Source organism: Pelobates fuscus, chromosome 1, assembly GCF_036172605.1.
Source record: "Pelobates fuscus isolate aPelFus1 chromosome 1, aPelFus1.pri, whole genome shotgun sequence".
In the NCBI taxonomy this organism is placed as follows: Eukaryota; Metazoa; Chordata; class Amphibia; order Anura; family Pelobatidae; genus Pelobates; species Pelobates fuscus.
Genome location: NC_086317.1, coordinates 379,193,931 through 379,220,338, shown reverse-complemented (window position 1 = coordinate 379,220,338; position 26,408 = coordinate 379,193,931). Strand labels below are relative to the sequence as shown.

General features: G+C 41.9%; 1 protein-coding gene across 1 annotated transcript in view; it reads left to right on the top strand.

The window, feature by feature from the left end:
• The first annotated feature begins 16,412 nt into the window (after positions 1–16,412).
• Positions 16,413–26,408, top strand: part of HTR2A (5-hydroxytryptamine receptor 2A) — a 44,414-nt gene continuing 34,418 nt past the window's right edge. Inside the window, exons 1-3 of the mRNA XM_063426001.1 lie at positions 16,413–16,813; positions 17,173–17,958; positions 25,467–25,667. Coding sequence (XP_063282071.1) covers positions 17,508–17,958; positions 25,467–25,667 — 652 coding nt within the window. The 5' untranslated portion in view covers positions 16,413–16,813; positions 17,173–17,507. The remainder of the gene's footprint in view (positions 16,814–17,172; positions 17,959–25,466; positions 25,668–26,408) is intronic.

Genomic DNA, 26,408 nt, shown 5'->3' with positions numbered 1-26,408 from the left:
CCTATAGAACATGGTAGTCCATATCGGGGTATTATTTCTCGCAACAGGAATCGCACAACTTCTCCTGCTTTCTCTGTATGAGTAGGACATGCTTCTACCCAACCTGAGTAGGTACACACAACTACTAGTAGGTAGCGATGTCCACCGGATTTAGGCATTACCGTATAGTCTATTTGTAGATCGGACTTAGGGAGTCCCCCCATATACTGGACTCCCGGTGGTTTCACTGGTCCTTGCCTTGCGTTATTCTTGGCACATATCACACATCTTCGTACAATGGCTTGAGTCAAGTTGGACAATCTTGGTATGTAGAAATGTTTCCTGAGAGATTCTTCCATACTATCTCTTCCAGAATGTGTCCCGTTATGATAGTTCTGGACAATTTCTACAACTAGTGATGCTGGAATAACTATTCTTCCATCTTCTAACTGATACCAATTGTTCTCCAGGTACTTCCCAGCTTCAGTCTTTAACCACTCTTCTTCTTGAGCTGTATAAACTGGAGCCCATTGAGACAGTGGAGTCGGTATAAAAGCAGCTATATGTTCCACATACTCCTGTCTTCCTGATTCAGCAGCACGCTTAGCTGCATTATCTGCCATCCGATTTCCTTTGGTTACATCACCATCTCCTTTCAGATGCGCCCGACAATGTATAATACCAACTTCTTTCGGTTCCCACACGGCTTCCAGTAGTTGTAATATCTCAGCTGCATACTTGATTTCTTTACCCTCTGAATTCAATAATCCTCTTTCTTTATACAAAGCTCCGTGGGCATGAGTGGTTAAAAACGCATACTTGGAGTCCGTGTAAATGTTCACTCTTAAACCTTCAGCCAATTGTAACGCTCGTGTTAGTGCAATTAGTTCTGCCTTCTGTGCCGATGTTCCTTTTGACAATGGCCGAGCTTCTATCACCTTGTCTATGGTTGTTACTGCATATCCTGCATAGCGAATCCCTTCTTTCACATAACTACTGCCGTCCGTATAGTACTGGACATCAGGGTTCTGGATGGGAAAGTCACGAAGATCTGGTCTACTTGAGAACACTTCATCCATCACCTCCAGGCGATCATGTTGACTCTCAGTAGGTTGTGGCAAAAGGGTAGCTGGATTTAAGGTGTTAACAGTCTCTAGATGCACTCTCGGGTTTTCACATAACATAGCTTGATACTTAGTCATGCGGCTGTTACTAAACCAATGATTGCCTTTATAGTCTAGCAACGTTTGTACTGCGTGCGGGACTCGCACATAGAGTTCCTGACCCAGAGTGAGTTTATCAGCTTCGGCTACCAGCAGGGCGGCGGCAGCTATGGCTCTTAGACAAGGTGGAAGACCACTGGCCACTGCATCCAGTTGTTTGGACATATATGCAACAGGTCGTTGCCATGATCCCAAGTACTGTGTCAATACTCCCACAGCCATTCTTCTTTGCTCATGTACATATAAGTAGAATGGGCGTGTGTGATCAGGTAGACCTAATGCTGGGGCACTCATCAAAGCCTTCTTCAAATCTTCAAATGCCTTTTGCTGTTCAGGGGTCCACAGGAAGGGATCGTGCTCTGTACCTTTTATAGCTGCATAAAGAGGTTTCGCCAATATCGCATAACTGGGAATCCATATCCTACAGAAGCCTGCTGCCCCCAAGAATTCCCGCACTTGTCTTCTATTCTTGGGTATTGGTATTTGGCATACAGCTTCTTTTCTCTCTGGCCCCATTATTCTTTGACCTTCAGAGATATGGAATCCCAGATACTTGACAGTTGGCTGACACAACTGAGCTTTCTTCCTGGACACCTTGTATCCTGCCTTCCAGAGAATGTGTAGTAAATCATGTGTTGCTTGCTGACATATTTCTCTAGTAACTGCCGCTATCAACAAATCATCTACGTATTGCAATAGTACACACTCTCCTGGGATGGACTTGAAATCCAGTAAGTCTTGACTTAAAGCTGATCCAAATAGGGTAGGTGAATTTTTAAACCCTTGGGGCAGTCTTGCCCAAGTCATCTGGCGTTTCGAGCCTGTTACAGCATTTTCCCATTGGAATGCGAAGATACACTGGCTTTCCGCAGCAATTCGAAGGCAAAAGAAGGCATCTTTGAGATCTAGGACAGTAAAGTAGGTAGCCCCGCCCGGAATTAAAGCAAGCAGGTTATATGGATTGGGCACAACTGGGTGTATACTTATGACCGCATCATTGACTGCTCTCAAGTCCTGCACAGGGCGATACTCATCTGTAGCGGGCTTTTTAACAGGCAACAATGGGGTGTTCAAGGGGGAAGTACAGAATTTTAGGATACCATAACTTATGAACTTATCCAAATATGATTGTATGTTCTTCTTGGCCTTTTGTGGGATATGATATTGTCTTAAGCTCACTGGATAAACCCCAAGTTTCAGTTCAATTCGAATTGGTGGAATATTGCGAGCAAGTCCTGGTGGGTTGTTCTCTGCCCACACTCCTGGTATATTGAACAAGGATTCATCACTGTTAGGGTTTTGGCTAGTCAACACTGTATAAAGTCGCCACTCTTCTTCCTTTGGTACAGATATTGTCATTATACCTGAAGGTCCATTGAACTTTAAAGATGTTGTTCCATTAGGTAGAAACGTTATCTGTGCTTGTAATTTTGACAACAAATCACGTCCTAGCAGTTGGACTGGACATTCAGGCATATAAAGGAATTGATGTTTCACTACGTGGCCTCCCAATGTACAGAGTCGACTTTTAAGAACCGGTTTAGCAGCACTTCTTCCAGTTGCTCCTATTACGGTTATAGTTCTTCCAGATGGAGGAGCAACTAGGTCAGTCACCACCGAATGTTCAGCACCAGTATCAATCATGAAAGCACTCCTTTTCCCCCCTATTGCTACATCGACCATAGGCTCCGCTCGGCCCAGGGGGATGGAGCCCGGTCGGTATCAATAGTCCTCCCCACAAAGTCCCTATCTTCTCTATCGCGGGGTCTCTGCGCTGCTGGATAGTACCTGTCTCCACTAACACTTCCTCTATTGTTACCACTATTCCCTCCAGGACCTCCTCTACCTCTCGCTCTACCTCTATAATTACTATATCCTGCCCTAGGCCTGTCTCTCTCATACTGTTCCCTTTGTGGACACTCACTTCTCCAATGCCCTTCTTCCCTACAATATGCGCATTGGTTCCTACTCAAGGGTTCCCTATTCCATTTACTCTCGCCTTTATCCGTTCCCCTATACACTTCCTTTTCCCTTCTATCTATGCCTGCGATAGCTACCACTAGCATATCTGCTTTTGTACGCATCTTACGCTCTTCCTCCTTCTTTGTCTCTGTTTCCCTAATCATGTATACCTTATTTGCTACCTCCATTAGTTGGGTTATGGACATCCCTACAAACCCTTCTAACTTTTGTAGCTTGCGCTTTATATCTCCGTAGGCTTGGCTGACAAAGGCAGAGTTAACCATCCGGGAATTCTCAGGAGCCTCCGGATTAAAGGGGGTTTACAAACGGTATGCCTCCAATAATCGGTCATAAAAGACACTGGGCGATTCATCACATTTCTGTAATACCTCAGCCGTCTTAGACATGTTAATCACCTTCTTTCCTCCAGCTTTCATGCCAGCAATAATAGCATCCCTGTAAGCTTTTAAATGGACCATGTCTGCGCCATTGACATTCCAATTTGGATCGGTGTTTGGATAATGGGCTGCGGCCCATGCTGCCGGGTTGGCCTGATTTTGTGTACGGGCCACTTCTTCCAGCGCTTTAATTGCCGCTTGATTTATCCTTGTCCTTTCCTCATTATTAAACAATGTCATCAACAATTGCTGGCAATCAGCCCACGTGGGATTGTGTGTCTGGACTATTGAGGTAAACAAATCCGTCATGGCTTGAGGCTTTTCGGTGTAAGAGGAGTTATGGGTTTTCCAATTAAATAGATCGGTGGTTGTAAAAGGGACATAGACGAAGACTGGATCAGCATATTGTATCTGGCCGTCACCGTTAATGTGTGTCGGGCCAGGAGTCAGTCGAAGAGGCATTTGATAATGTCGGGGTTGTAGGGTACCAGTCATTTGTCGGGTTAGTATGGGGCTTCGTTGAGATGCGTCAGTTAGGGGATCCGGTCGAGGGGGTAGTAAGACAAGGGGATGGGGACACTTTACTAAGGGGAAGGTTGGTAAGTAAAATATTCCGGGCCGGGCTAGGAGGAGCCTGACCGGAAACTAGATATGGCGCCAAATCTGGGTAGGTGGAGTTAACGGAAGTAGGTATCGGAAGGGGAGGGTTTGAAACAAGAGGGCTGGGCTCAGAGCTAGAGGAGGGAATAAGTGGGGACAACGGGGTAAGGGGAGGAGCGTTTCCAACAGCACCTCCTCTTCCTCTTCCGGTGGAGGAGGAGTAAGGGGGCGGCATGGGGATCTTAGACTCAGGGGGCGTGTCCAAAATGGGCGTGATTACGGCCTTAGTGGACAAGCGAGTCCTGGCCACCATGAGGCGACATTGTTCCTCGTGGCATACTCGGATCCATTTTGGCGAGTCATTTACGGCCTGCCTCCAACAGTCAATATATGGAAACTGGCCGTAAAGTTCAGGCCTACCTGATACAGCCACGTGTACACGCTGTACCAGATTAGGATCCAAACTGCCACGTGGTGGCCATGCGGCAACCAAAGTAGGCCATTCCCTACTACATAAAGTAGTCAGGCATGCTGGAGACATCTTTACCCCAAAATCACATACAGTATATCCCTTTTTAAAGTTTTTTAACATACATCCTAAGGGATCCAAAACCGTTGAATCTGACGCGCCCATACTTAACAATGAAGCGTCGTCTCCAACAGAAACTAAACAAACACTCTTCCAATGGTCACACCCGTTCCCTCGGCAACAGCCCCACGTGGTACAGTTACTAAGCGAAACGCACACAACAAAACACTCAGGGAATTCCCGTACACACACAGCTGTTACACCAGTCACTAAATAACTAATAATGTGCCCTTTGGCGAAACTATACGGTCACCCACGCTATAATTCCCTATATCTGAATTACCCGTCTATAACATACCCCAGTAACATCGTCTTTATAAATAGTAGTTATAGTACGGTTAGCATTGGTTAGAGTACAATTTAAAGTCACAGTTCAATTAGTAGTGGTTATGGTGTTAAACATACAACATAGACGACAATTATTAGTACTTATTTACAGTATCAGTAATTATACATGGTTATGGTACCGTGCGCTATAATACAGTTACACACTATTTACACTCTCGCTAGACGGCAGAGCTCACGCTATCTAGCAAGATATACACACTATTACAACAATCTTTAGCACATTTACAATTCCCAACTAATCTATTGGCCAGTACCTTGATGGACTACCTAAAACTATCTACATCCGTTTTGGTTAGCCACACTGCCCAAGCACCACATATAGCGAACTAGAGGGCGGAATTTACAACAGTACCATCTTAGTCTATCTACTCTATCAATAGTCTAGTGGGTTCCAAATTTACACGCCTTCCCACTTAGCCAAGATAGGTTGAGATCTAGCGAACCGAATTTACACAGGCGCCGCTTAGTCTCCCGGTCCCTCCGACCTAGCGAACGAAATATACACCCTAGAACGCGAGTCTAGACAAGACACCGGTGTCCGGCTAGGGCTATTTACACCAGAACTCCGCCTGACTCCAAACCAAAATTAAACGGGTTGACTACAGGGCGTTTAATTGAGCGGTGCGCCTTCGCTCCTTCCCTCCACTGGAGGGGGCAGATTCCAAATAACCCCTTATGGGCCTACCGCACAATCGGTATCCAATCCCCCTAGTGGGTCCGCCGTCTAAAACAGCGGTCGTCTTACCTCCTCGTTCCTGAACCTGAGTTCACACTCATCGACGGGGACACCCCAGCACTTACTACGTAGAGGCCGATGATCTCCTGGACAACAGACCAGTGGCGCTGAGACGAAGGGAGGTCCACGCAGAAGTTCAGGGGTGCAGCCGTAGAGAACGTGGGCAAAGATAGACCGTCTCACGCCTCTGCTTCTCAGCTACCGTTGAACGATGAGCTTCCCGGCCAATGCACCAAATGATACCGGAGAAACTGACGGAAGCCAAGCACAGAGAGATGGACACAGGTTTCTTCAGGAAGGAAGAGATTCTTTATTCGATTCACCGAACGGGACTCAGAGGGACTAATGTCACCAAAATACAACAAGATCTGAGCCCCGGACAATAGTGTAGGTTCCTTATATAGGCATGTAACTCCACCCATAATTAGCTCCACCCACACATACACTTACCCAATCAATCAAAAAAGAACTAACTTCCTGTTTGACCACATGGCTTGCCCAGCACAATGGAGGAGGGGAATACTACATCCTGTATTCTCGCACATGCTCCGTACACTACTGATTTTATCTTTGCCACGTGCAACCAACCGACCGATACACCAGTATATGCACGTACACATGCCACGTGGTAATCTCGGCCTACTAAATTTATTTTTACCGAGATTCCACCACAAACACTTAGCCTAAGGGAACTGGGGAACCTTTGGCAGTAGCACAGAGCCCATTAGCACAGAGCATTTCCTTGTTGCCAGTGCAGGCACTTGCCTACATGCAGTGCATCCATTCAACAAGTGCCTGCTCTGCAGATTCCATTTGCAGACCTTGCGGGCGGTGAAGAAGCTGCTGGGATCAGTCTGTGATCTGGCTGCACAGTATTTAATTTATTAATTCCACAAGCTGAGATATAACATCAACTCATCCTTGGATAATAGGTCAAACCCCTGTTGACTGTTATATAGCACTTCGAGAATACAGAGTCTGAAGGTAATATGGTCAAATATGCACTGATCAGCCACAACATTAAAATGACCTGTCTAATATCATGTAGGTCCCCCTCCTGCTGCCAAAAAGGCTCTACAAGAGCTATGTGTGTGTCCTGTGGTCAGGGCCGGCCTTAGGCATTTGGGCGCCCTGTGCAAAAAATCTTCACAGCGCCCCCCCCCCCACTCCTTACCCCTTCCCACACACCCTGTCACACACACACACACAGGCAGGCAGACAGCCATACACACACACACACAAACACACTCAGGCAGTCATACACAGACAGCCACACACAAACACACACACAGACACACACACAGACATAGAATGCGACGGCAGATAAGAACCATTCGGCCCATCTAGTCTGCCCAGACAGTCACACATAGGCAGTCACACACAAACACACACACACAGGCAGACAGCCACACACACAGCCACACACAAACACACAGGCAGACAGCCAAACACACAGAGGCAAACAGCCACACACACACACACAGTCAAACACACACAGACAAACAGTCAAACACACACTGTCAGACAGCCACACACACACAGACAGACAGACACACACACACACTGGCAGACAGTCACACACACACACGCGCAGACAGTCACACACACACACGCGCAGACAGTCACACACACACACACTGGCAGACAGTCACACACACACACACACACAAACATAGGCAAACAGTCACACACACACAGTCAGACACACACACTCACTAACAAACAAACACACTCACAGACACACACTAACAGACACACACTAACAGACACAGACACACACTAAGACACAGACACACACTAACAGACACAGACACACTAACACAGACACACTCTAACATACACACTAACATTATTTACACACACACACACTCATCCACATTAACACATTTTTTAAAATTTATTTAGACCCCCCCCCCCTTACCTTTGGGAATGCTGGGGGGGGTCTCTTCCTCCCTGGTGGTCCAGTGGCTGCTGGGCGGTTGGGCGGTTGGGCGGGCGGCCGGCCGGCGAGGGAGCACTTCCTCTGAGCTGTCTGCTCAGCTCCCTCGCGCGCCGCACAGTGAGGCTGGGAGCCGGAATATGACGTCATATTCCGGCTCCGCCTCCCAGCCTCACTCTGCGGCTGGCGAGGGAGCTGAGCAGACAGCTCAGAGGAAGTGCTCCCTCGCCGGCCGCCCGCCCGCCCAGCAGCAGCCCAGCAGGTCTGTTAGCCGCAAGGCTAACAAGACATTTGCCTTGGGCATTTGGGGGCGGCTTTTTTTGCCGCCCCCTGGAAAATGCCGCCCAAGGCAAATGTCTTGTTAGCATTGCGGCTAACAGACATGCCGTGTGAGCTATGCGGCCGCAGGGCGCCCCCTGCACCATGGCGCCCTGTGCGGCCGCACAGCTCGCACACGCCTAAGGCCGGCCCTGCCTGTGGTAACTGGTACCAAAACATTAGCAGAAGATCATTTTAAGTCCTGCATGTTGCGAAGTGGGGCCTCCATGGATCCAATTTGTTGTTCCAGCACATACCACAGATGCTCAATCTGAGATCTGGGGAATTTGGAGACCAAGGCGACACCTTGAACTCTTTGTCATGTTCCTCAAACCATTCCTGAACAATTTTTGCATGTGTGGCAGGGTACATTATTCTGCTGAAAGTGGCCACTGCCATTAGGGAACACCATTGCCACGAAGGGATGTATGTGGTCCACATGAATGCCAGGACCTGAGGTTTCCAAGCAGAACATTGTCCAGAGTATAACTCAGATTCTGCTGCCATCTCTTCTTCAGGCAAGTGATGCATGTGCACCCGGCCCTCCCCCTGATCTAAAGAAAATCTGATTCATCAGACCAGGCTTCTTCCATTGCTCCATGATCCAGCTTTAACACTCCCATTCCCATTGAAGGTGCTTTTGGTGGTGGACAGGGGTCATCATGGACCCTCTGACTGGTCTGTAAATACACAATTTGTTATACAGCAAACTCTGATGCACAGTGTGTTCTGAAAATTTTCTATCTTGGCAAGCATTATGTTTTTCAGCAATTTGAGCTACAGTAGCTCTTTTGTGTGATTAGACCAGATGGGCTAGCCTTCGCTCCCCACATGCACTAACGAGCCTTGGAGCCTTGCACGCAAGACCCTGATGCCAGTTTACCAGTTGTCCTTCCTTATACCACTTTTGGTAGGTACTAACCACTGCATACCAGGAACACTCCACAAGACTTTGCTCTTATCAGGTTGTTTAGCCTTCATTATTTGACCCTGGTCAAAGTCACTCAGATTTTTTCGCTTACACATTTTTTCTGCTTCCAACACTAAAATTCAAGAATTTATTGTTCACTTGCTGCCTAATATATCACACCCATTGACAGGTGCCATGGTAACGATATGATCAATGTTATTTACTTCACCTGTCAGTGGTTTTATGTTGTGGCTGATCAGTGTACAATCATATCAAAAGAGTAAAAAAACATTTTACAAACTACTAATAAAATAAACAATTTAAGACATGCTAGTACACAGTGAAAATCAATATACTAAATCATATCATAAAATATTATTATACTGGCGTAATTACGGTCTCAGATTCCCTAATACGTATTATGGATTCTACAATAAACATTGTAAAGTATCCACTCCACGCAACCCACATTTGTAATGTATCTCTGGGATACGATAAACAAAAAGCAATAGAACATAACATGGTCATTACATTAGTTCATCAAGTCTGGAGTTTAATAAAACAATAAGTAGTGTTTTAGTTGCACACACCACATTTTTCTGCTGGATTGTAATTCAACTACATTGTATCATTCAAAATATGTTTTCTTTTAAAGTAGAAGTGATTTTGCCTCTTGAGTAGAATGTGGAATGTAGAACAGACTGTAATGATGCAATGTAAGAGAGAATGTAAGAGTGATTGTATTCCGAATATTTGAAGGAAAAAGATCAGAGCAAAACAAGATAATTTCCAGATTTTGTTCTATACACAAATAGATTGTATTGATAAATATTTCGGTGAGATGTTTCATGCCTTTGTAAAGCAAAAATAACAAAGTTGACACTTAAATTACTGGGAGACGATTAATTCTGTGCCATCACTCAAGGCACCATGGCTGAAAACACCCTTTGGTTATTACAATAAATGCCGTGGAGATCCGTTGGGAAAGAAAAAATCCTATTCAGTGATCTGAGGTTCATCAGGCAGTTAAATTATACAAATGTAAATTAGGAGAATGAAAAGAGAGTAATGACCTTGTGATTTAGTGCACAGTAAATCGTTACTCACTTATACTAGGAATACTGTGCAGAAAAGTGAGCTCTCCCAGTCAAGGAGGCTGAATTTCACCAAAGAGTTAACGAATATATCTCAAAGGATCTGCTCATTTTAAACTAAAGTTATCAGCTGTCAAATATCCCAGAATAGTAGGGTATGCAGATGCAGACGGGTCTGAAGACTAATCAGATCACAAATCAAGTGACCACTTGTTCTTACATGAAGAAGATGGTCTTATCATATGGACTAGTCACAAGCAATAATTATTGGCCCATTATGCTACAGAAGCAGAGTATATCTCCACAGCAGATGCATAAAAGCTGGGGTCGGACTAGGTAAAAAAAAATTCAGCCTTGGCATTTAATCACAGCGGTCCATTGGGAAAAAGGGAGTGTTGTGTCCTCACACATAACAAGCATGCCTCCCTTAACCCCTTAAGGACACATAACATGTGTGACATGTCATGATTCCCTTTTATTCCAGAAGTTTGGTCCTTAAGGGGTTAAAGGGATGCAGCGAGTGTGTACATAGGGGATGTAGTGTGTATGTCAGGAAGGTACTGTGTGTGTAGGTGGTTCAGTGTGTGGGATCCAGACTGTGCATAGGGGATGAAGGGTGTGCATGTGGTGCAGTATGTGCATAAGGGATGTAGTGTCTAAAGGGCATGTAGCATGTGCAGGGGTACAATATGTGTAAGGGGTCAAGTGTGTCAGAAGTGGAGTGTGTGTGTGGAGGGATGCAGTGTGTGTAGAGGTTCCCTGTGTATGAGGAGTGCAGTGTGTGTGTAGAAATGCAGTTTGTGAGGGGTGCAGTGCGTGAGTGGTGAAGTATGTGTTTAGCAATGCAGAGTGTATGTAAGGGTGCAGTGTGAGGGGTGCAGTTTGTGTTGGTAGGTGCACTGTGTGTGATGGGTGCAGTGTGCATAGGGGTGCAGTGTGTGTAGTGATGCAGTGTGTGTGAGTGGCAAAGTGTGTGTGTGTAGGGATGCAGTGTGTCTGTAGGGGTGCAGTATGTGGGGCTGCAGTGTGTGGGGGCGGTATAGTGTCTGTAGTGGTGTAGTGTGTGTGGGGTGTAGTGTGTGTGTAGGGTGTAGTGGTATTGCACTGTGTGTGAGTGGTGAAGTGTCTGTGAGGGTGCAATGTGTTATGTAGCATAGGGTCTACAGGGAGTGCAGAATTATTAGGCAAGTTGTATTTTTGAGGATTAATTTTATTATTGAACAACAACCATGTTCTCAATGAACCCAAAAAACTCATTAATATCAAAGCTGAATATTTTTGGAAGTAGTTTTTAGTTTGTTTTTAGTTTTAGCTATTTTAGGGGGATATCTGTGTGTGCAGGTTACTATTACTGTGCATAATTATTAGGCAACTTAACAAAAAACAAATATATACCCATTTCAATTATTTATTTTTACCAGTGAAACCAATATAACATCTCAACATTCACAAATATACATTTCTGACATTCAAAAACAAAACAAAAACAAATCAGTGACCAATATAGCCACCTTTCTTTGCAAGGATACTCAAAAGCCTGCCATCCATGGATTCTGTCAGTGTTTTGATCTGTTCACCATCAACATTGCGTGCAGAAGCAACCACAGCCTCCCAGACACTGTTCAGAGAGGTGTACTGTTTTCCCTCCTTGTAAATCTCACATTTGATGATGGACCACAGGTTCTCAATGGGGTTCAGATCAGGTGAACAAGGAGGCCATGTCATTAGATTTTCTTCTTTTATACCCTTTCTTGCCAGCCACGCTGTGGAGTACTTGGACACGTGTGATGGAGCATTGTCCTGCATGAAAATCATGTTTTTCTTGAAGGATGCAGACTTCTTCCTGTACCACTGCTTGAAGAAGGTGTCTTCCAGAAACTGGCAGTAGGACTGGGAGTTGAGCTTGACTCCATCCTCAACCCGAAAAGGCCCCACAAGCTCATCTTTGATGATACCAGCCCAAACCAGTACTCCACCTCCACCTTGCTGGCGTCTGAGTCGGACTGGAGCTCTCTGCCCTTTACCAATCCAGCCACGGGCCCATCCATCTGGCCCATCAAGACTCACTCTCATTTCATCAGTCCATAAAACCTTAGAAAAATCAGTCTTGAGATATTTCTTGGCCCAGTCTTGACGTTTCAGCTTGTGTGTCTTGTTCAGTGGTGGTCGTCTTTCAGCCTTTCTTACCTTGGCCATGTCTCTGAGTATTGCACACCTTGTGCTTTTGGGCACTCCAGTGATGTTGCAGCTCTGAAATATGGCCAAACTGGTGGCAAGTGGCATCTTGGCAGCTGCACGCTTGACTTTTCTCAGTTCATGGGCAGTTATTTAGCGCCTTGGTTTCTCCACATGTTTCTTGAGACCCTGTTGACTATTTTGAATGAAACGCTTGATTGTTCGATGATCACGCTTCAGAAGCTTTGCAATTTTAAGAGTGCTGCATCCCTCTGCAAGATATCTCACTATTTTTGACTTTTCTGAGCCTGTCAAGTCCTTCTTTTGACCCATTTTGCCAAAGGAAAGGAAGTTGCCTAATAATTATGCACACCTGATATAGGTTGTTGATGTCATTAGACCACACCCCTTCTCATTACAGAGATGCACATCACCTAATATGCTTAATTGGTAGTAGGCTTTCGAGCCTATACAGCTTGGAGTAAGACAACATGCATAAAGAGGATGATGTGGTCAAAATACTCATTTGCCTAATAATTCTGCACTCCCTGTATATTGTGTGGGGGTGTGAGATTGGAGCAAATGATGGAGCGTTACTGTGCCAACCGTCGTGAACGCTCCAAACTGCCTGCTCACAGGAGGAACATTCATCCTCCCATGTCCTCCTTCCCTCCTTCTCCTGCAACTAAGTGCCAGTGGGCTGGTGAGGGAGATCATTAATCTCCCCATCAGCTCGAGAAGACAGATGACAAGGCCAACTCTGTTTGGACTGGCAGGGGAGATTAATGGTTCTACCATGATGGCCTTAGCCCATGGCCTCTGCAGCCCACCAAGCATTTGCCTAGTTTGCCCGATGGCAAGTCTGGGACTGCATGCAAGGAAGCACATTAGCTTAACCAGCTTCTAGAGAACTTGGGAATGCCAGAGCCAAAGCCCGTCTGACAAATGGATGACAACCAGAGATAAAAAATATAAAAGATGGTGCAAACACAGAACTTAAATGCAACCACCAAGCTCATTAACATTAGATGCCATGCAGATTAGATTAGATTAGATACCAGAAACAATTTATTGAGATGCATGTCTGCCCAACAGCAGAGACGAGAGCTAACATTTTGACAAAACCTTTCCCAAGAGTCATTTTTCCTTGAAGCTAATATTAGTAGGTTTGAATCAGATAAAATCAAGAAAGGGATTGTTAGTGATAATCACTAATGCTTAATCTGAATTTGTTGGAGGACTTACTGTTGCTCAGGGCCTTAGGGCACCAGAGCAGGGTGGCACACAAATCAGAATCCCCTTCCTCTGGCTGGGGACTTGGATTTTTCATATTACCTGCCTCCCTGCAGCCAGCACAGAGCAGCCAGGGAAGTCGGCCGGCCCCTCCTGATGATTCTCCCAGGACCGCTGGAGACTTCCCTGGCTTCTCTGTGATCTCTGCAGGCTCCTGCTCCTGCCCACCCTTCCCTAGCCCAAGGTAAGCCTGAGGGGTGGGGGGGATACACTTAGAATAGTTTTTCTTTTGTCAGTCCCTTTACAGCCCCTGCCCACCTCTTCTATTGCCCCACTGCCCCTTTACAGCCCATGTGCCCCTACCACACCCTATACCCCCCTCTACAGTCCATGCCTCCCTTTCTACAGTCCCATACCCCCCTTTCTACAGCCCCATGCCCACCTCTTCTATTGCACCTGTGCCCTTGCCCACCCCTTTTTATAGCCCCTGTACCTCCTACCACAGACAATGCCCCTCTCTACAACCCATATAACCCTCTCTACAACTCCTGCCCCCCTTTCTACAGCCCCTATGCTCCCTTTCAACCCTCCACCCCCCCTTCAGACACTCCTGTGCCTCCTCTTAGCCCTTGCCCCCCCTTTACAACTCCATCCCCCCTTTACAGCCCTTGTGCCCCCCTAGCACAGCTCCGTGTCCTCTCGTCTACAGTCCCTGTGTCCACCCTCCCTCTACAGCCCCTGTGTCCCCGCTCTCTCTACAGCCCCTGTGTCCCCGCTCTCTCTACAGCCTCTGTGTCCCCTCTCTCTACACCCCCTTTGTTCCCCCTCCCTCTACAGCCTATGTGTGTCCCCCCTCCCTCTACAGCCCCTGTGTGTGTATCCTCTACATCCACTGCCCCCCACAGATCTTGTACATCCCCTATCCCCCATCACAGCCCCTGAACCCTTTCTAGAGCCCCGGTGCCCCCATCTACAGCCCCTTTCCAGGAATAAGGTGATCTCAGCCTCAGTGATTTTTTGGGGGGTGGGGCGGCAAATTTGCCTGTGTAGCCAAAAAGTCTGGCACCGGCCCTGCTGTTGCTGGTAACATTTTGCTGTCTGTACTCTGTAATCTCTAGAGTTTCTTCCCTCTCTTGGGGTCTCTGAGGTCATCCCTGTGTGCCAGGTCACATAAGGAAGCTGCTCTGGAGTGTGCAGCGTCAGATACACTGCCAGTCTGGAGACAGGGACCAGATGATGCCTCTCGCTGTGATGAGGTAAGCAAGGACGCCACGAGCGACGCGGGGGCAGGGGACCTGACAGATACAGGACTAAAGAGCCCCACGTCCACGGCTTCAACCCTCAAAGCGCTCCACTCTGCAACGCCTTTACCCCAAACAACTTTCATTCTGCAAACTTTCCTTATAGAACTGCAGTTTAATGGATAGATCCCCTTAGTTTCCCTGTGATATAGAGCAAACATTACTTTTAGTATGATAATTATTAAAAGCGTTTCTACTTTCTGTCATAGTATCTTCCTTCTCTATACTAATTTTATGATATCAGTGATGTCTATTACTCTGGATATGTTAAAAGGACAGAAAATCATACTCAAGAAATAAGATGATTATTCTTGCTATATTTGAAAGTACATTATAATGTTACAACCTGTATTCCTAACATTGTAGTATCCCTGCCCCTAGTTTTATACAGGTGCCATCTGCAATGTGCCATACAAGTTAATAAAATAATTATTTTACTTACCCTTGTCCTTCTGTGCTGATCACCACTCCACCACCCGCAAGGTCACTGACGAGGCAAGGCCTCACTACCAAGGTCAAATCCAATGCATCTCATAGAAGATTATTGCAGACCCAATGCATATGCTCAGCAAGTGCTATGCACATCCAAGCTTTCCTATAGCAAAGCATTGTATTCAGTACTTTCCCAGGGGCTTCCGTGTCACTTGACTGAGCCACTAGAGGTGGCTTTAACCATGCAATGTAAATATTACAGGCTTAACACAATAGGACCACTGTACCCGGACCACTTTAAGAAGAAGTGGTATGGGTGACTTTAATGTCTTTTTCAGGGTTTATATTATGCATAAGCAGAGTCAAACCCAAAATGGACTGTCTTATTTTGTAAATTGAACGCTTATATTTATTTAAATAATCGCTTTTGAAAATAATAATACTTGAAGTTGAGATTTATTGTCTAGAATAGCTAGAACATTTTACAAGTTAATATGTAATATGTAACCGCTGGACATGAAATATGTTTATAAGTATTGTAATAATAGGAGCAATTAGACAAATCAGACTGTAGGAGCTAAAGGCAATTCACACTGCAGGACTGTCTATCCATTTCAGAGACCTGCTATAATACCTGTTTACCTGGAAGGAATCCTCCATTCAAATATTTTCCAAACCAAAGCTGTATCACTAAAAATAATCAAACATGTGTATCTGGGCTGCTCAATATGTGGGTGATTTAACAAAGCTAATACTAACAATGGCAAAAATATACAATTAGCAAGAAAACAAAACAAAAACAACTGATAGATTATTTGTATTTAAAGCATCTTAAGCAATTTGATACAAACATTTTCTATTTCACAATCCACTTTGTAGCTAAGAGACAGGAAAAAAATCGAAATAATTGAATGAGCATACTTGTCCTTTTATTGTGTAAGGTTGTGTTTTTTTCCTCAGTGTACTCATGTGGAATACACAGTAAACGTGGCATTTCTGCTTAATATTTACCTCATTATATCTGAAAGGCAAGTGATAAGTCGTATTAAAATGAAGGAGTCCTATGATTAGGATGGCAAGGATACTTCTACTGACTTGGCTTGTTGCTAGCTAGCTAGCAGACAGTGCATGACATATTTGTAGTAGGAGGTCTAAACAGTTGGAGAAGGGATTCTGCAAGACATGATGATGTCTCTGCTTGATTCAGCATGAAGTGGTCCCTCTTTGTGGAGGCTGTCCCTTCGAGTTAATGACAGTGTAGCATTGGCAGGTAATGTGAGTGTCAGACACAACTCTGCTTGTGATTGTTTAGTTCACCCTAACCATGTTTAAAGAAGGAATTAAATCCTTCCATCCTGGACAGATCTGTGAAAGAGGGAAAAAAGCGTTTACATTACTACAAGAGCTGCTTTAATTCCAACATGATTTAATCTGGTCAATTGTACTGAACTTAAAGCTGCAACACTACTGCACAGTTCTGCAAATCGTGGGGATACAGTTCCAACAGACTAGCAGAGGCTGTATCACACCTGGTGATGGAATTTACTTAATGCAACACCTGGATGAGGCTTCCTAAGTAAGTACAGTGTTCATTTATTTTCCTTTAACCTGAAATGATGTGTCTGTGACATATTTTGTTAAAACGCGATTAGCTAAGAGATTAGTGTTTTACAGATGTTTAAACACATCAGGCACACTTAATCAATAAGGCAAGTCAATAGCCCTGTGTCTGGCAGCTAGGGAATGATTCAGTCAGTCTGGAAGGCGATTAGAACAGAACTGCATTGTAATTGCTGATATATTGAATAGGACTTGAATAGGAGAAAGCTGTGCAACAAGGTTTTAATACTAGAAACGTTTATGTTTTAAGTACTTGAGTGAGTGACTTCCTGTTCTAAAGCTGTCCCTTGTGGGTTTTTTTCTCTCTCTCCACAGCCACACAAATGAAAAATGTGATTAAAAAAAAGGAAAATGGTTCTTTGGGATGTGTTTGACCTTTTTGAAACTCCAAATTAATATCATGATTTCAGCTCGGAGTCTGGATGCTACAATGGACTGAGTGTTACTATTGTATTTGCTGATGCCTGACTTTAAAAGAATCAGGAAGAAAATATGCTGTTACCAACCATGAAGGGGAGCAATGTGTCTGGTTTTGTGTGGACCTTATCAAATCCAGAGAGAGAATGGTGAGCTACTGGGAACTCCAAGAATAAACCACAGACCCTTTCTAAACCCAAGGCATCTCTCCACACTGGATCCTTAAAACACCAATGTTGGAAAAAAGTTACCCCTTTTTAATCTTTCAGATCATTTATCTACAGAACTCAGGTTTAAATATGGATACTTTTAGCAAAGAGAAGTTTGTCAACATCTCTAAAAGCTCCTTGATTCAACTTAATCATGACAGGAGGTTTTACAAAAGTGACATTGGGACAGGAGGACCCAACACATCAGAAATATTTAACTGGACCATGGCTACTGGAAATGTAACACCTGTCACCTCAGGGGGAAGTACATTTTCTTTAGAAAAGAACTGGCCTGCCCTTTTAACAGTGACAGTGATTGTAGTCACTATTGCTGGCAATATACTGGTCATTTTGGCTGTCTCTCTGGAGAAAAAACTACAAAATGCCACCAATTATTTTTTGATGTCACTTGCTATAGCTGACATGCTCCTGGGTTTCTTTGTCATGCCCATTTCAATGTTGAACATACTATATGGTAAGTGTCTGCAATGTAAAACACATGTTTATGCTTTTTGTTTGCCAGCTGAATTATTTCTTATGCTATAAACTCCAGTCAATAGGACAATGCAAATTATTGCTAGTTAATAAGGATTTAAAATGTATAATACTTACATACACTAAGCATCATTCTATGTGTGCATAAGCATATTTGTAAACCACAGGGTTATTAATTCTAAAATAAAACTGAAAATGAATCTTAACATTCAAATAGCAATTTCTTGCATTTAAATGATATAGTTAAATGTTAAATGTTAACTTAAAATATTACATATGTTCACTTATCCTGGTTAATATTGATGAATATAATAATAAATCACCGAAATGCATTAAATTGCTATTGACGACATTATTGTCACAACTCCACACACACAAAATAAACACACTCATATATACTAGTATAATAAGCACACAATTGTGCTCATGAGACAAAACTGGTTAATACAATCCTTTGCAGCTCTCTGGCTCCCCTTACTGGTTACTGGGGATATGCAGGACTCTTGTTGACAAATAATCAGCATTACACAGAGACAAGTATATTATTATTATTATTATTATTATTATTATTTTATTATTTATATAGCGCCAACAAATTCCGTAGCGCTGTACAATGGGTGGACTAACAGACACATAATTGAGATCAGACCACTGGACGTACAGGAACAGAGGGGGTTGAGGGCCCTGCTCAACGAGCTTACATGCTAGAGGGAGTGGGGTATAGTGACACAAAGGGTTAAAGTAGGGGGATTAAATAGTTTGTTAGAGAAGGGTTTATTGAGTGCTTGGTAGGTCATTTTTGACAGTTGCAGGAAAGGAGTCATGGGGTGGGGGATGAGAAGCCTGCTGACAGTTTAATTGATACGCTTTAATGAAGAAGTGAGTATATAGGAAGATAATTTATTCTGGAGAAAATTACCAATACCAAGTGCCTGTAACATCACTGATACAGCACTAGCAAGCAGAGCCCAAGCGGGTAACAAAGTGAAAAATATTGAGCAATATTAGAGCAGTGCTCTAATATTGGTGCTTTCCTGTAAGTGGAGTGTAATTTCAGCCCTAGAAAAATGGTGCACATCATTATAATGCTGGACATTAGTCTCCTGTCCTTGGGGAGTGGGGACATAGAGGTGTATGCCCCTAATATAACTGTATCTGTGGATTACCCTAAAGTGGACTGTGTGTAGGCTGTGAATTGTAACTCGTATAATGAAAGGAGGTACAGAATACAAATTATATGCAGCTGTACCCCTAATCATTGTGAATACCATCCTAACCCTAAATGGCTTATCAGAGTTAGAAGTTAGTATTCCTATATGTACTCACCTTGTCTTTACCTGGTCCAAAAAAGGAGCTAAATGCCACTCTTTTGGATGCAGCTCTAATGATGTCATGAGATATTATAAAAGTATACTACTTTATTAAAGCATTAGAGAATTAGTTTGTTTTACTTATTATTCCCAGAATGAAAAAATAACCAACCAAAGGGACTAATACACCATAACAGTCAACAAGCATGGATAAACAATGCCACTAACAGGTAGTAAATCCAAGCAATTCCATGGAATGTTTAAGTACCCCTATACTATACACAGGGACAGATAAATTAAGAGAGAGCGTGCGTGTGTGTGCGTGTGAGAGAGAGAAAGAAGTACATTGTCTAATACTGTCCATAAAAGAAATGGGATGCTGTCTTGGTGGAAATAAGCAGCTAAATAAAAAGAAGAGTTGTATATATATACACATTTATTGAGAGAATATGCAAGCAACTTAATATTTGTGTATAAAAATATGCAATCAATACTAAGACAGTTGGTCCATGTTATCTTCACTAATGATGGCCTTGATTTATTTAATTCTAATCATAATCAGACATGATTCCATTCTGTATTAAAAAGAAAAACATTCAAAGGATTTATCACAGAAGTCTATGGGAATCATTTGAAATTTTTTTTTTTCCCCCAACATAATGGAATCATTTCTAATTATGATTCAAAGTAATTAAATTGAGGCCTTTGTCAGAAAAAAACATTCATTTTAATTATTGTTCCAAATGTGCCAATGACATAGCACAATGTACAAAACATAACCACACATATTCTCATCGCAATCAGACACTCTCTGCTGTCTTCAAATCTCTAATTCTAGATGACTTTGAAAATTGAGGTTGCAGAAATGTATAACAGTGAAATATGTCATACACATGTGAATGCCCTGCCTGTTTGAACTCATAAATGTTTTTAAAAATATTGACACACGTTTTGCACTAGTTTTACAATAAGAGTTATCACTTTAACTTCAGCCCTTTAGAACCCACTATTTCCATATATTAAAGCTACAACTTGAATAATAATGTATTCATTAGTTACATAGTTACATAGTTACATAGTTACATAGCTGAAAAGAGACTTGTCCATCAAGTTCAGCCTTCCTCACATATGTTTTTTGCTGATGATCCAAAAGAAGGCAAAAAAAAAACCAGTTTGAAGCACTTCCAATTTTGCAACAAGCTAGGAAAAAATTCCTTCTTGACCTCAGCAATATAATATCATACCATTGCCCTTTAGATGTCCTTCAGTCACAGTAACAACTTGTAGTTTACATTGTCCCTTAAAGAACAGAAAAAAGAACAGAGCAGAGAAGTACTTAAAGAAAAGGATATAAGGTACAATGCAGTAAAAAGCAAATCATCATGCCTTGGGAATCTCAAAATTTAGAACAAAATAGCAGAGTAGCAAAAAATATCTCTTGTTCTGCTGAATTTGGGTCCTAAAGAATAAAAGCTGATTCTCAAGTCAATACGTTTGTATTGTTATACTGCTAAGTAAATACAACACTCTGGTATAATTAGCACCGGTGCAACCTATGCCGCTCACATAGTTCCAATGTGCGTAGGGTTTAAGTTTGTTATATAAATATAAGAAATATTGCTGAACTATTAAAATTATTATGAATGTAAAACACTAGCTTTCTTGGAATAATACATTTTGAGTTCTTATTTTGGAGACTTATTTCCCATTGATATACAATGTAAATTAGCCATAAAATGTTTTAATATTTTGGTAGGCAGCCCACACGATAATGTATAAGTTATAATGCAAAGTTTAACATTAATAGTTTTTTATCGTGTACATATCAGATAGTCATTAAACAGAAAATAAAGTGACACAATGTCTATCACTGGTGGAAAAACAGTTGTGTGCTGAATTTAAATGGTTTGGTTGAATTTTTCTTAAATCATGTATATGACCAAAACTAGTTTTGGGGAGTGGGGCATTAATAGGCATTTTGACCTCAGCTGCACCACTTGCTTTGTCACTGCTTACACTCAGGGTTGTGGAAACAGGGGGGAGAGGTGTATCGCTCTAAAATCGGTATCCTAGACAGGAACAGGTTCTGGAACTCTGCACAGATCTCTTTTCATGCTCCTTATTACATACTACTCAACAGTAATAGACAGGGGGCATAGGCCCTAGAGGCATGACATTCATACTGGTTGAGCATCGTGGCAAACATTCCACATCAGATACAGTACCAAAGGTAAGTTGTATTACATTGCTAGAACGTGTTCTGCAGTATAATAATGCTTTTTAAAGGAACTGTCATCTGCAAGGCAAATTTGAAAATCTGTGCATATTTATTTTAGTTTATATCATCCGTTATAATGAATGGTTGCACTGAAACCATGTAGTGAGTGGACCTGTAATCTCAGGGCAGCGCTAGAACCCCCCATTGCTTTCGTAGGGTTAAAATAACCCTAACCCTAGCCCTAATCCTAAAAAACAACATGCACTATAATCGTTGCATAACAATGACGCATGTATGTGGGGGATAGGCAATAGTGCCAAAATCAGTGCTCCGGAGTCATTCATAAAACAACTGCCGTCTTGTGGGGTTTGTGCTTTGTCCAGAACACCTCCATGACTTTATTTTTCTATTTTTTTTCTCATTCTCTCTACAAATATTTTAGATATTATATGGTATCTTGCAATTTTTCTAATAGTGTTACAGGATACACATAGAAAAATAAATACAATTTATTTTTTTATGATAAAATCTGATCAGATGCCCTGCTACTCTGGTATTTTATAAAGAACCCATTGGCAATTTTTGGAATGCAGATTCCTAAAAATGTCACCAGAATGTAAAAATAATGCCTGTATGTGGATCTAATGACCATGTACAATAAGTGCAGGTATCTAAGCAACACCAATCACTTGGACCAGTGCTTTCTCAACCTGTAAAAGTACCACTGTAAATATGAAAAAGTGCTTTTTAAGGATTTTACCAGCCTATGTGATAATTGGGGTGGGAGGATCTCCAATGGCACACTGAGGGATATTAAGATATAACCCTGACCAGAGCAGTGCCCCTAATAATCCAATTGGTAGCTCATGTGGCTTGCACCTTTAAAACCTGGAAGCTGAAAAATGTTTTTGCTGGTAAATGTAATGCGCATTTATACAAGAAGATGCTACTATACAACTTTGTGCTACAATGAAAATGTTTAATGCCATATACCATAGTAACACTGATGGTATTTAAATTTTAGTGTAACATGGGAAGTAAATTCTTTCTTAATCTCTCTGTCAGGAACAAAATTTGCCTGTGTGAATTCGCATGTGTGAATTCGCCTGTTTGAATTCACCAGTTTTAATTTGCCAGTTTTAATTCGCCTGTTTGAATTCACCAGTTTTAATTTGCCAGTTTTAATTCGCCTGTTTGAATTCACCAGTTTTAATTTGCCAGTTTTAATTCGCCTGTGTGAATTCGTCTGTTTTAATTTGCCAGTTTTAATTCGCCTGTGTGAATTCGTCTGTTTTAATTTGCCAGTTTTAATTCGCCTGTTTGAATTCACCAGTTTTAATTTGCCAGTTTTAATTCGCCTGTTTGAATTCACCAGTTTTAATTTGCCAGTTTTAATTCGCCTGTGTAAATTCGTCTGTTTTAATTTGCCAGTTTTAATTCGCCTGTGTGAATTCGTCTGTTTTAATTTGCCAGTTTTAATTCGCCTGTGTGAATTCGTCTGTTTTAATTTGCCAGTTTTAATTCGCCTGTGTGAATTCGTCTGTTTTAATTTGCCAGTTTTTATTCGCCTGTGTGAATTCGTCTGTTTGAATTCACCAGTGTTAATTCACTAGTTTTAATTCGCATGTGTGAATTTGCTGGAATGAAATTTGCCGGAAAATTTTGAATGTAATGCGCCATCGAATCTAATGCACATTTACATTTTGGAAACTTTATTTTTAAAAAAGTGTGCATTAGATTTCAGTAAATACGATGTATAGAAAGGAGTTCCAAGGTAGCCTCTTCCCTCACTACATGTGTAAGTTATGTAGTGTTACAATGTACGAAAGGATTCTCTAAAACCACCACTATAGAAGAGGACAAAACAATACCTGTCTTACACCCAATATACTGCAGGAGACAAGAGCAACAATAGTGTGAGGATCCCCAGAGACCCCATCAACTGCCTCCTTCCACTGCAATAATAGCAGGTTGCAGGTTGCAGCTGTCAACTCTTACCATCCCACTCCACGGGTAGGAGGACATTTTTAGTGGATGGGATCCTAGAATACCATCAGGCTGATTAGGGGTTAATATAATGAAGACCAGCTCCTGTAGGAAAAACGACCTACAAGAATTATTTTTACAGTATACATTTTCTTTTTTCTATTAACAAGAGGAAACACAGGCTATGATGGTTATAATGGCTAGGTCATGATGTTATAATATGTTATAATATAGCCTCCGCAGTCTTGGAGTTTGGCACTGAGGAGGGGGTGATTATAACAAATGTGGTAGAGCGTTTTGGAACACCCAGCCCATTCTTTAGTCTTAGATGTAGCTAATAGCCAGTGGCATGTGACTGCATTATTTCCACAGCCATTCAGTTTATTATTCCACAGGCCATTAGCTTCAAATTGCATTTGGACATTTGCTCACAATAGACACATTTTGTTAGTAAATTGTCTTTAGCAAATGCACAAATACTTTTTTTTCTTAATATTCCAGTCAATTTAAATGTTATCCATATTTTGCAATTCCGCTACAAATGTGAATATTTCCTGTTGAACTCTGTTTAAAAGGTTTGTACTCGTATAAATCTGCTCTATTTTGACTACACAATCCACATAATTTAGACTAATGAGAAGTTTGTATATGCATTCATATGCATCGAAACTAATGTACTGTATCTAAGTTATTACTCTGTTTATGTCTCTATAGTCAGACAAGCAATTTGATCTGACCATAGCTCCACATTCCAAACCACTAAATGGATTGTTACTTAATACTGTAAATTAGTGAATTACACTTTATGTTGATGTACACAAACATAAAAACAAACTGGTAAAATATCCATGCAATGACTAGAAATGGAGCTTATTGAATAAACGTCTTTAGAGGTGATGCAGGATTTGAGCAGGCTAAATTCTACCTGCTTGTCGATGCAGCCAAACCGGGGGGGCTGTAAAGCAACAACCGTTACAGAACCTCACAATGATGCAAAGTAAAGGGATAAATCAATGAATGACAATTATTTTTCAAGAGGGTATAGACTGCCAAGGTAGGGTGACAGAATGGTATATATTTGAGCTGGTGATAAATACCACACTTTAAAAGCTTGTGTGAATTGAGTTATATGACTTGCACATGCAAATGCCTGTTTTGCAGTTTTAGAGGATTTTCAAGTCAGTGTACAAATATATAAATATATAAATTTGAAGTAAATATTACATTTTCCTTTAATGCTACCACTTCATGTAGTCCCTCAAATATGTTGAAAATATATCTCAAAGGGATACTCAAAGCAACATTACCACTGCTGCGGACGTGTAGTGGTGTGATGCTAGGAGTTCTCTGGCATCATACTAGAGCTAAGGGTAAAACCATTTTGAAATGGTTTGACACTTACCTGGGTCCCTTGGGTATCCATAACCCAGCCCCTCTTCACAGACACAGTTAAAGAAAAAATACCACATCAACTTTAGGTGCATACATTTTGCCTTTATATTGACTTAATTCATTGATGTTCTCAGTCATTGACCCAGGTAAGTAGTTGAAAACAATTCAAAAACTGTCTGAGTGATAACTGTGTGACAGCACAAGTCAACTTCTTGGACCATTACGACTACAGTGTGTTATATTGATTATGGTAGGTAGTTTGCACTTTTATTAAATAAGAAAAAAGTTAATTAAAAACAGATGTATAGAAATAACTCACAATGGCTAGACTTTAAATGAGGTTTTACTGACATGTCTATGGCATCTTTACATATGGAGTTGGTCATGATGCTGGTCTTGTACATATGAAGTTTTATTACAAGTAAGGTTAGCCCTATATATAAAAATAAAATCCTTTTCTTTGGAATAAAGGTATTTTACCGATAGTTCTCCTATGTTCCATTGAAAAGGAGATGTGCATGGTTGATTATGAATGTGTAAACCTAAATACAATGATTCACAGAAGTCACTTTTATCTCTTAGATTATGAATGGCCTTTACATAGGAAACTTTGTCCGATATGGATTTTTTTGGATGTACTGTTCTCCACTGCTTCTATCATGCACCTCTGTGCAATTTCTCTGGATCGGTTTATTGCAATACGAAATCCCATCCATCACAGCCGCTTCAATTCAAGGACCAAGGCCTTCGCCAAAATATTCGCAGTGTGGACAATATCTGTAGGTAAGTGCAGCCATATATCAGGTGAAATAGTCTAGTTATCAAGGCAAACTGTGACAGAGCAACAGGTCTGAAAAATATGATATCATCAGACTGTTGCTATTAAAAATTTTATCACTTCAGCTCTATGAGAGCAAATATTTCAAGTGCTTTGTTTGACCGCTAGGTTGACTATCTAATTCTAATCTATTATTAAAGGACACTCCAAACAATTAAAGCACTTTAATGTGTTGCAGTACTTTCAGTGTTTCATTTAACAAAAAGTGCAGATATCAATAGAAATTGTCAGGTTTAGCATTAAACCTATTACACTACCCTGACTGTAAATCAGATAAGCTAAATTCAAGAGACAGTTAATTGCTCAGAGCACCTGCCTTGCAGAGACTTCTCATAGAGCTGCCTTAGGAAGTCTGTGATTGGACAGCTTCAGAAAGTCTGGGTGGGGTTAGAAGGGGAGGGCTTGTAAAGGCTGCAGACAAGAGAACTGCCACTTTTTCAAGCTGTTTTATATATTACAAATGAAAAAATGATTAGTGAAATGCCTGCATGGTTTCATTGGAGAAATAATAACAAAAAATAATATGTTAAAAATAAAATAAACACTTTTTTTTTTCCACTGGAGTGTGTCTTTATTAATAGCTTATTAGAATTAGGGTTTGATGTATATCTTGGTTGCCTACAGGTGCAGAATTCTAAGGCACTCACAACCTTCTAGTTCTCTGTTGCTTACGGATTTGTTGGACA